The sequence below is a fragment of the Lathyrus oleraceus genome, chromosome 3, assembly GCF_024323335.1.
Source record: "Lathyrus oleraceus cultivar Zhongwan6 chromosome 3, CAAS_Psat_ZW6_1.0, whole genome shotgun sequence".
In the NCBI taxonomy this organism is placed as follows: Eukaryota; Viridiplantae; Streptophyta; class Magnoliopsida; order Fabales; family Fabaceae; genus Lathyrus; species Lathyrus oleraceus.
In genome coordinates, this window is record NC_066581.1 from 70125414 (window position 1) to 70137529 (window position 12116).

The 12116-nt window shown below is 35.5% G+C and overlaps 1 protein-coding gene across 1 annotated transcript; it reads right to left on the bottom strand.

Moving 5' to 3' along the window:
• Positions 1-3654: 3654 nt before the first annotated feature.
• On the bottom strand, positions 3655-7261 carry LOC127132608 (uncharacterized). Its single transcript, XM_051061565.1, has 6 exons — positions 6184-7261; positions 5239-5881; positions 5066-5166; positions 4883-4972; positions 4669-4796; positions 3655-4181 (listed from the first exon to the last, which is right to left on the bottom strand). Exons 1-6 carry the CDS (start codon positions 6784-6786, stop codon positions 4037-4039), a joined length of 1710 nt encoding a protein of 569 aa, XP_050917522.1. The 5' UTR covers positions 6787-7261; the 3' UTR covers positions 3655-4036.
• Positions 7262-12116: the final 4855 nt, after the last annotated feature.

The window sequence follows — 12116 nt, forward strand, 5'->3', positions numbered from 1 at the left end:
ATTTTATAATGCTTATTATATTGATTGAGGAACTCACCCTTACAACTATGTTTCAGGTAACGAGCAATGATTGAGTAGGAGCTAGTGCTTGGAGTCTAGTGTAGTTCCTTAGTGGGTCATGCTCTGATAGATGTAACATCGGGATGGGATGTTTTAATTGTTTTATTGTTGGTTGTTGAACCATTTTACATGTAATGTGTTACATGTTTTACAATGATTGATGAGATTTCTATCCGCTGCGTATTGTGCAAATGCTTATGTTTTGAATTAATAAAAGAGCATGACCGTTATTTTGGCGAATGGTGTGAAGTGATTGTGTGACACCCTTAATTGCATATCTACTCTGATATATATTTGTTGTTTTAATTAAATATTTGGGGTATTTTAGAAGGGTGTTACAATAACCTCATTATTTCGTTATAATTTGTTAACTTCTTCTACCAAGATTATAATCCAAGTTACTTTCACATTTCAGTTCATTTGACGTCCATACCTAAATTTGGATCATGACCATGAGGTAAACGCTGAAGACGCGGTCTATGGACTGCATGCACACCGATAATACGATTCAGAACTGTGGAGATGCACAATAGTGATCGTGTGAAGTTGCAGTTCGGTATGCCCCAAAACATCCCAGATCCCCCGACAAGCCTAGGAGAATGGCATCTGCGCAAAGTTAACGATCAATGGAACTTCAATTCATGGCAAAGCTTCGCAAGATCGGGGTGTCGTAAATGGAAACACCGCCATGACCATGTCTTAACTGACGCAGTCATGCCAAATGAAGAAAAACCAAGTCGTAGTTATATGGCTTGGTACAGATCGGTTGGTTTTTAGTTCATCGCCGAGGATATGTACCTGTACGACCCACACCAACAAACTTACACACCAGACACCTCAACATCTAACCCCTAACAACATTGTCAGACCGGATACAGACAACCCTCTGTCCGTCAAACTTTCCGTTCCACTAACACACAAACATACAACCAAAACATGTCATACACCTAACCCCAATACCAAGAGCATACCCCATACCACCACCAACAAATTGATCATCAACCTGAGACCCAACACATCACCCTACCAAAGCCGCCTTAGCCAGAACACCCAACGATCATTCAACACCAACCTCCGCTCCTCCTACCATAGCCAAGAAGCCAAAACCTTACAAAACCAAAACCTCCAACAACCCTATCTCTACCAAACACCTCAACAATTCAACCTTTCCCCGATGCATTATTCACACCCATGTCTCCCTTCAACCGTCCCGGTCGCCCACCAATGAGTCAAGCATAACCCAACTACTCTGGCATAGGTCATGAACTCAACTACGGCGGCACACCCTCGATGCATACTGAAGACTACACCGATTTGTCTGACTATCTCAACAGGTCATCTCCTATAGTTGGTAGTGACACTCCTGACCCCTCAGATGCTCAAACACCAGTGGTGAATCATCAACGTGGGTTAGGGCCTTGGGTTAGGGTAACTAAGGGATGTGGGACCGGAGGTCAGTAAGGTGATCTCGGTCATCACCATTAGGCTTTTTTGTGTAAGCAGAAAATTTTATTAATACCAATTTGTCCTATTTCAAAATTATGTATCACGTAGACCATTTAACAAAAAAAAAATGCATTTTACACTGAGGCGTCAATCTAATTGGTGCCTCCTCTCAAGTGATACACATGAGCGTCAATTGGATTGACTGTATCATGTGCAATAGCCAATCCAATTGGCGCCTCCATTCAATTTTTAGGAGGAGTCGCCAATTGGATTGACGTCTCCTCCTAAAATGGGATACTTTGAAAAAAAAAAATTAAAACCAGGGTTATTTTGAGAATTTTCTTGAAAAACAGGATTATTTTTGTAAAAATTCTAAAAATTTAGATAATTTGATTCAATTATCTATTTTAATTTTTAGAAATTGCTAAACTGAACTGCTAATGCTAATCACTTAAACTTTTATTTAGTGTCAATTTTGGAATTTGATGGTGAAATTATTTTTGTTGTATTAATATTTTTATTAGTCAACTTTTATATTGTAAACTTATTTTAGTTATAACTTATTTTAGTCGTATCAAGTCACTCTCAACTATTAACTTTGTATTTGACACTGACTTATCATGTAATGGAATCTGTGCTTTGTATAAATTTAGTATTTGACACTGACTTATCATGTAATGGAAACATGTATTTTGTATAAATTTAGTATAATTTATAAGTTGTTTGAAAAAGTAGAATATGAAATAAATTTTATGAAATTTATTATTTAAAAAAATAAATAGAAAATATATCAAAAAATATAATAGTAAAAAATACATAAATAAATATAATATTAAAAAAAATACATTGTAAATCGACCAATCGAACCAAATCAAACGTTAAAAAGACCACTTAGTTTAGTTTAGTTTGCTCTATTATTTAAAAATATTAAAAAACAAATTAAACCAAACCAATTGAAAACACTACAAACACCACTTAGTTTAGTTTAGTTTGCTCTATTATTTAAAAATATTAAAAAACAAATTAAACCAAACCAATTGAAAACACTAAAAACTAAATTGATTAGTTTAATTGGATCAATTTTGAAATCCTATTGTTTTTGAGACTGCTCTACCACCACCATGAAGAATAGAGGTGTTTATCGGTGAACTTGCGAATCCACTTGTTCAAATTGAATCAATCCATAAATTATCCGAATACATTTTTTTACGGGTATACCAATTCAACCCACAACAATCCATCGAGTTTATATTTCTGAATCCGCGGACCTAGAGTTTATATTTCTGAATCCGCGGACCTATTGACCTAACTCATTTATATTTCATTAGTAATTTCTTATTTTTTATTATTATTTTAAATAAAAATATAAAATTAATATCTCATTACTAACCATAATTTTACCAATTCTTTTTTATTCTCCACCAATAATACTATTATGGAAATAAATAATACTATTATGAAAATAACATGTCTAATGGAATTTTATACTATTATCAATAAATTTTATTAGATACTATATAATTTGTCTCATCTAATTTGAATCATATTAAAAATATTATATTGGAAAAAAATCATTAAAAAAATCATTTATATTTAAAACTCAACACGCGAACCCAACCCAATTCATAAATGAACGGGTCGGTTTTGACAATGAAATTGCGGTTGGACGACAAACCCAACCCACTAAAATTTAAACGGATTAGGTCAAATCCGGTCCAACCCTACCCGTGTACACCCCTAATGAAGAATATGGAAAGATAAAAATATATTTCTATATTGAAAATGGTATTCCAAAAAAAAAAACTATCATTCCTATTTCACTTTTTCATTTCTTTTTCTGAGTTTCACCTCTCTTCCTAAACTCTGAAACTGGTCCTTAAAATCATTTGCTCCTTTTTCCTCCTTGCTTTGAAACAAATCCCTTCACAAATCCACCTAAGGGACTTTCTTATTATTATTCTACATGGAAACCATTCTTGTCCCCAACTCAGACACACCAGTTATCCCTCCACAAATCTCAAGCACGAAATTGAGCAATACACAATGCATAACTGCTCTATTATAGAACTGCTGCTACCTTAAGATATAAACACAGATTGTGCCATTTCACTAAATACGCCAGCAACATTGACAGAGAGAGCACTGGAATAATCAAAAAATAACAACCCTTTTTAAAGTCATGTATTCAAATAAAATTATACAAGTACCTTTCACCATCCATACTACAAGCTATTGCCAAAATGACTTCTATTTGGCAATAGCATTGCCACTAAAAAAGCTAGGATAAGAAACGGAACAAGATAGGTTTGTGCATGCTGTATCCGTTTCCACTCGACTGTATGCTATTATCACAAAATCTCTAAAACCAACATTAAAAAAAACAAGATAGAGCAATGAATATTCCGCAATTAAACCTCTCTACCAAACGCTCAACGTGTAATAGCTCTAGCCTAAAGCCTGTATCATAAATAAAAATACCAATGGTGACATATAACTAGTAGAAGCCAGCAATGGAAGAGTATCGACAAAATTAGCTGATGGTTTCGGCTGCAGTCTTCTCCTGAACAGCCTTGTAGCATTGGAGACTGCAAAGAGGAAGCTTGGTTTTTGAATCCCGGTATTTATATGGATTTGTACATGATGGACCAGCACACTTCTCGCGAGGCGGAGGATAACTGAAACAATATTCAATGATATATCATTAGCCGAGAAGGAACTTTTTGATTTGTTTTTTCAGACAAACTTAACGTCTAATCAGTCTTCATCATGGTCAAAATCAGGGAATCAGCTTAGCAAAGGCACTGATTTTTTTTTAATGAACAACACAATTCTTAAAGCCAATTTTTATCCCTTCTAATTTTATTTGCCAAACATATTAAAAAGAATTCTCAAGAAGACAGTCAAAGAGGTTCCAACTTCAAATTAGCAAAAGCGCAATACATGCAAGGGCATCTAACTTCTGCTCATTGATTCTTAGCAAAACCATGGAAAGAGCTAAAGCCAGAGACATACACTGAGACTTATATTTTGGTAAATAGCACGAAATTTTATCAGGTTTAATCATTCCCATTTTCTTTCTTCTCATTTGCCAAACATTCATAAACAAGTTACCAGGAAGACAGTTTAACAGGTCACATGCATCCAATTAGCATAGCTTGATACCTGATGGGCTTAGAGTTTAAAATCGGAGGGATCCCCATTTCATCAGGAAAAGTCAATGTTGTTCCAGTAGGACCCATCACATATCTGATGGTATTTGATGCAAGTTTTTCTGCGTTGGCTGCCTTCTCCTGCAAAGAACAATTTTATAAGAACTGAAAGCTAACAAAGAAAAAGAAAAAACAGAATGTAGGAAATTCATTTAACGCTGCCAAACCTGTGCCAGTTCTTCTTGGCGCTTCTTTATTTTATCCTCTCGCTTTTTTCTGCTGGAGTCTTGACCAAGTATTTTTCTGATAGCTTCAGCCTAGTAAACAAATTTAAATGGGTATGCCTTCCAATGTAAAATCAAACATAACGAGAGGAAAAAACCTGTAATTTAGAAAGAACAAAAACAAACCTCAGATTCCCTAGCAGCTTTCTCAACTTGCATTTTACGTCTATTGGCAGCCTCAGTTTTCTTTGATAGCAGCTCCTCTTCCGTAGGCTTCTCTTTTTGCTCTGTAGTCAAGCAACATGGTTAACGATTCTGGTATAAAATTGATAAAAGAAAATAGTACAATTAATACTCACTTCTAGGTGGAGCGGGAGGTAATCCGTTAGGAAATTCAATTAAACTCGCATTAGATGTAGAGGTATCTTTGCTTGATTGAAGGGCCCGTTGACGCGTTGTAAGAGTCATTTCCCTCTTAGTGTCCATCAATACATCAACAGATTCTTTCCTCTGCCTTTTCTTTTTCTTATCCTCAAGCTCTCCATCAGACCCTGACTCCTCCTCACCCTCATAATCTGTATCTTCAAGCATTTTATCAGATCTAGACCTTTTCTTTCCATCTTTGCCTGACCTTGTGGAGGCAGTGTTGTCCATATTAGAGACGCTAGAGAGTTTTCGATGTTTCTTGCTTAATTCTTCTTCATCTCTGTAGACTGCAGAGACTTTTGATATTTTCAGCTTTTCCAAGTACCGAATCTCATCATCAGCATCATCGTCATCACCAAATTCCCCATCCAAGACACGTCTCTTAGGCACTCTCTTGCTCTTACGAACAGGTTCAGACTTGTCTGCTTGCTTGCTAGACGTGTTCTTTCCGGATATCTTCCCCATCGAAGATTCCTCTTTCCCAAGACCAAAACCACCCCTTTTGAAATCCTTCCACGGAAGGCCTTGGAGGCCGCGCCTCTTATCAGACGGAGAAATATTATCGTCTGAATTACTCTGTAATAACGCAATTTGATGAATGCAATTAAAAAAGATTATAAGTTAAAAAAGAAAACAGAAAGTATTACATATATAGACAAGAAATCAAGACCAAATATATTTTCCATAAAAGTAAAATCTAAATACCCCTACCATTCTCCCACCATCGGATGCGATACGCTTCGATATTCTTGTGAAACGAAATGACATTTGATAAGAAGCCAACTAATAAATAGTTTTGAAACACCAAATATCGTATGGCCAATATCCGTATAAATTATATATCCGTATAAATAGGTTTATTTCGAAAACAGAATTACCTGTTGCTTTTGGCGTGGTCTGGAGGCGTCCGACAAACGAGAGCTTTTTGAAGTTGATCCACTTCCGGAAGCACTATTGGAAGCAGAGTTAGCTTGTATAGTACGCGTCACACCACCAACCTTGAGTTTAACCTTCTTAACCCTATTCTCATTCCCTAATCCATCCTGAGAGACACCAAACTGACCCAAACTATTACCCTCAGGATTCCTCCCACCATAAACATCTGCATTTTTCGACTCTGAATCAAAGCCATCCTTGAATTTACTGCTAGAGCCTTTCCAATTAGCGGGAGCAAGAACACCTTCACTACTCCGTCTATTGGGTAAACCACTACGTCCAATAGCCGGCGAGGGCTGGGTAACACAATGGTTGAGATTAAATTCTTTTCTCTTGGAACCAGTATTAACAAAACCATCATTTTCATCGCTAGACTGCTTGTCAGGATCCTCCGAAGGAGGCGTCGACGACGAAGGAGTCAAATCACGATCTTCAGGATCAAGAACAGGCTGCGAATCAGGTCGCGGCCTGCGCGAAGTTTGGGTTCTCTTCCTCCTCACAGCATTGCTGATACCATCAAACCGGGTAGATCCTAAATCTTCCATCAAAATCTATTCTTTTGTTTAAACTATTCAATTATGGAACCTTTTTACATCAAAATCAGATTCTTTACAAAGATTTCATACAATCAAATGTATACATGAATGAATTACCATCAAAAACTTGTTATTATACACAAGAATTTTACAGATTTCTAGTAATCATTCAATTCAACTACTACTGAAGAAAAAAATTCACCAACAATAATATTTTAACCTAAGTTGTTAATCGCAGCGGTTTAGCGCATAATTGGGGAATCACGGTGAGGAGTGGATATCTGATGCAACGCAATTCTCTGGAATTGTGGCCGTGAATTGTACCGGTGAAAATTTGGGAGAAAAAAATGAAGGAAAACCTGGAGAAGTTTTTCACAGTTTGTGGCGGCGGCGACCAACTCCGTCTCCGTTTACCGGCCAGTTGAGTTCAGTTCGACACATCAACTTGCTTATGATGGTACAAGCTTAACGAGTTTAATTTGCTTTGATGTTTTAATCGTTAAAATGCGTTTATTTTTTGTTTTAGTGGATCATGGGCCTCTTCAAAAATGAAATAGATTGGGCTTGGACTAGAAAATCTCTTTCTTGAGATTTTATTCTACCAACACCAAGTTTGACCAGACACCCCCCATAAATTTTCATAATGACAAAAACATCCTTATCAAAATTTAATAAAAACAAAACGAACGAAAAATTCAGTAATACAATTGAAAAATTCGATACTAATAAAATTCGACAGTACAATTGAAAAATTAAGTATATATTTTTACCAATTTTTTAATAATGAATGTAACACTTCTGGACTTTTTTTTATAAATCTAATATGTTTTGTAATTTTTCAATTATTTTGAAAAATTGGATAGTTCATTTTTTACAAGGAAAAAAAAGCTGAAATTAACATAACCGGATTATTCAAAAATCCAATCCAATGTGCATTTTTTCAAAAATCCAATCCAATATCTATTTTTTTTTAAATCTGCTAGAAATTCATAGATTTTTTAAAACCCTGATAGTATATTTGAAAATTCCGATAAAAATTTATAGATTTTTTTGAAAAATCCATTAAAAACCCATATTTTTTTAAATTTTAGGTAAAAATTCATAGGCTTTTCGAAAATCCGATAAAAATTCAGATTTTAAAAAAATTTGATAGTGTATTTAAAAAATCTGGTAAAAACTCACAATATCCCTCAAAAATTTGGTAAAAACTCATAAATCCTAAAAAAAAAATCAGGTAAACCCTCATTAAATTCACCAAAAATCCAATAAAAACTCTGAAAAAAATTTAAAAAACAAAATATGTTTTTAAAAACGTAAAAAACCATAAAGGATATTATGGTAAAAGCATTGCAATTATGGGGTGTCAGGTCAAACTATGGGGGTGGCAGGACAAAACCTCATCTTTCTAATATATTGAGAATTATTCAGTACACCTCATACACTACTCTCAAATCCTATGTAAATTAGAAATTACCCTTTTGTATTATCTGAAGATTAAAATTTGGATGCACCAAAATACAACAAGTCTTCAACAGAAACACACCCCATCTAAATAAAAAATATGTTGGATTATAAAATTTGGGCACACCAAAAGAACAATATTGCTTGTATGTACTTCGTACAAGATAACAAAGAGATAAATCTAGATTTCAATATCCAGACAAACTCCTGATACACCCTTGGAACATTATTGTTGGCACATTTGTATATGTGGTAACAAATGGGTTTATTTGAATTCCAATATCCAGGCACTTTTCCTGGTACATTTGGTAACACAAATTTGGATTTCAATCTCTGAATACACCCCTAGGACATAATTTTTGACCTATTTCCTCGTACATTTGATAACAAGGGGTGAATCCGGATTCCAATCTCTGAATGCACCTTTAGGATAATATCATTGGTATAAGTTACAATGGCAGCATTGGAGAACATAAATCATAAGTAGCTTATAAACCAAATATCATTTCTAACAAAAAAGTGATTTTCATAAGCCATTCACACATGAATCATTTGCATAAGTTAGTGACAAATCAACCAAATATGAAAATTATACTTTTATTAAAAGTTGATCACAATAATGCTTAATCAATCTACAAATAACAAAGATGGTCTTATGATGATACACAAGATATTCAATTAATTCAATTATATATTCCACGAGGCATGTTTATACAACGATACAATATCAATGAATTCTAACTTCAATTGTATCTCAGAATTTAATCACCAATTTAGCTCGATTAAGCACCAATTCTAACAAAACCTATCCTTACGTAATAAATCGCTACTAATTGAATAAACGATAAACTACGCTAGAATTGAAATACTCAAGCATGCAAACCCAACGAAAATTAAATGCAAGAGTAAGGGGAAGAGATGACAATGAGATTTATAGTGCTTCGACCTTCGTGTTCACTTTGCCTACGTGCACTCTTCAATTGTTTCCCATTGGAACCTGCATTGTTCCTCTTTATTTGACAAATATTTGCGAGAGTTAATACAATCGCCAATCCATAATAAAGCTGGGAAAAATAAAATCTCATATCTGGATCTTGACTTATATATAGCGTAATGACAAACTTTTCTGCATAATCTTTACTTGATTAATGCTTCTTGAATCTTCTAATATCACCAATATGGTCTACACCTTTACGTGTAGCAATCACCCCTTGATTCTACCAATTCTTTTATCGATGAGTATCAGGGAGATATGGGTTTGGCCTCAAAGAACCTCTTCTTCCATATCTTTGAGGTTAACCCTATCTAAAAAGGGGTGAGGGTTATGAACGCGTTTCTCTTCGTAATGCCAAAAATAAAATCTTTTGTGTTTATACGGAGAGTTGGAAAAATTCAAGACTGATTATTTCTCGACCACTCTCATTTCCCCCTTTCTCATGCATAATTATGCGTCATTTTGACCCCTTCTACAGAATCGGCCATGTGTGTCGGTCGGAGGAGATAATTATGGTCCCCAGATCATTTCTTAGAGAAGTCTAAAACTTACTTTGTTTTGTACGATGCTCTTAACGATATGAAGAAGGTCGTGAAAGCGACTTTTCTTTCCTTTTTTATGATGAGATAAATTGACGAAATAATGTCGAGGCGAGATCTGTTGAGGAGAGTAACAAACTCTTTGTTATCTACTTTATTCCTTCTTTATTTGTTGTATGTGAGCTTGTCCATCCTCTTATTGTTGACTCCTCTTTTCTTATCTCAGATGTGCTAAAAAAGAAGAACACCTTGACCGCTAGTGTCGTGCCTACGTAGGATGCTAGAGCCCCTTGGTTGCACCAACACCTTTAAAGGGTCGGATAGATAAGAACCATGATAGGGTTGCCTCTGATCGGGCTAAAAAGGGACGAGAGCACTTCTAAAAAGTTGAAACAGCACGAGTCTACTCCTACTATCCACTTGTCGGGAAGTGCGAGTAACATTCCTCTCCCGCTGCCCTCGTGTTGGCTGGTCGTATACCTTATACTGGGACATAAATAAAGGATTATATGTCTATCGAGGACTATGTTGATGTCCACCATCTCTCCAAAATCGACCAGTCTATCCTATTTGCAGGGTCATCCTTCTAGTTTTTGCATACGACTTTGCTTATGGCCAAACTTGCGACCAATCATGAGGAACTTTTGGTCCCCGATGCTTCTTCTCAAGAGATCGAGGCTCCGAATGCTCGTTATACTCTTACTGAGGCAAAAGTTACCAACTTCAAAATGGATTGATCTAAGCTACTTAGTCATCTGGATCAAGTTTCTCCTTTCTTGTGGGAGGTGAACCTGCACTGATCTCATGCGACCTTGGTAGATCATATATCTCAACCTTAAGGTTTGCTCAAAGAGGAGCATAGGGGTTCTCGTTAGACATAACTCAAGCTAAAGGCTTAATCTTCTAGTGTTCATGAAGTTACGATAGAGCTTGAGGGAAAGAGGGTCAGCCAATATAAGGAGCTGAAGATTCTTTGAGAGGAGCATGCAGGTATAACCAAATACTTGATGGATTTCTCCGATGGTAGTTTGAAGGAAGCTGCATGCCACAATGTTATGCGTCATCTAGAGTAATTTGTGCATGATCTCTAGGATTTTCATTGCTCCTCCAAACTTGTTGTTGATAATGCCTTAATTGTGATTCAACTATTGTAGTGCATTGTTCTTTGTTACATTATTTATTTGTTGTATTTAGATTTTCCTTGTATTTATCATTCATTATTTCAGTGTGTATCGGTAAATTCATGATCATCAACAATAAAACCAGAGTCGCCACCGCGCTTTTATTGTTTCCAAAGGAAAATGGAAAAAGTACGAACAAAACCCAAAGATAAGAAATTTTCAAATCAAAACTAATAAAATGTCAGAGATTACAGGTAAGGGGGTTGGTTGCACAGAGGGAAGGTGTTAGCATCCAAAGTGTCATAGGTACTCCTAGGGAGCCCTTTTTTGTATGCAAGTGTTTTGGTCAAAATGATGTTTGGTAAAAATATAGAGTGGGGAGGGGGGGGGGGGGGGGGTGAGAAAAGAATTCATTAATTATATTTTTTTTGACAAGACCTTCAGTTTTATGCCTACGTACCAACATAAAAATGAGGGATCAAAACCCCGTAGTTCGTGGTAAAAATTTCAAAGAAAGTTGGTGAATTGATTTTAACAAAAGTCTAAATAGAGAAAGGCACAAAGATGGCCAAAGAATTGAATGGGGTTGTTAGTTCTTTTTGTCTTTTTGAAATTTAAGTCAATATAGTTAAGTTCATTCACAAGTTTGATTTAAGAAAAGTTTTAAAATTCAATGGCATAAGGCCAGGGTTTCTAATTGTTAAAATATGTCTAAGTTAAGAAACACAAGCAAAGAATATTTTTGAAAAGAGGAAGAGATTTTGAAATTACAGAAGTGGGAGGAGATGAAAAGGATACCCTAGACAAAAATTTAAAAGTTAAGAATTGAAAAGATTTGACCAATGTGATGCAATCCACAAGACAAGAATGTCAGATAGAAACTCATTTTCCTTTGGACTTTAGCAAGCAACAAGCATAAGCAAACATCCAAGTAAATCATAATGAAGATCAAGGCATCAAATAAAGATAGCCATAACATCCAAGCAAGCACTCCAATAGCAAGTAGTCTTCAAATGTCTTCAAATGTATCAGATGAAATATTCCCTTGATAAACTCACAGAAACAATCATTAAACAGAATCAAAATACAATATAATAATTAAGCATGGAGACAAAGTGACAGATGAACCAAGGGGCACTCAAGGCTTGCATCAGATGAAAGGCACTGTTAAGAATGTCTCTGTCTCAGAATAGTGGCATTGGCCAAGTCCTTTAGCATAGGGAA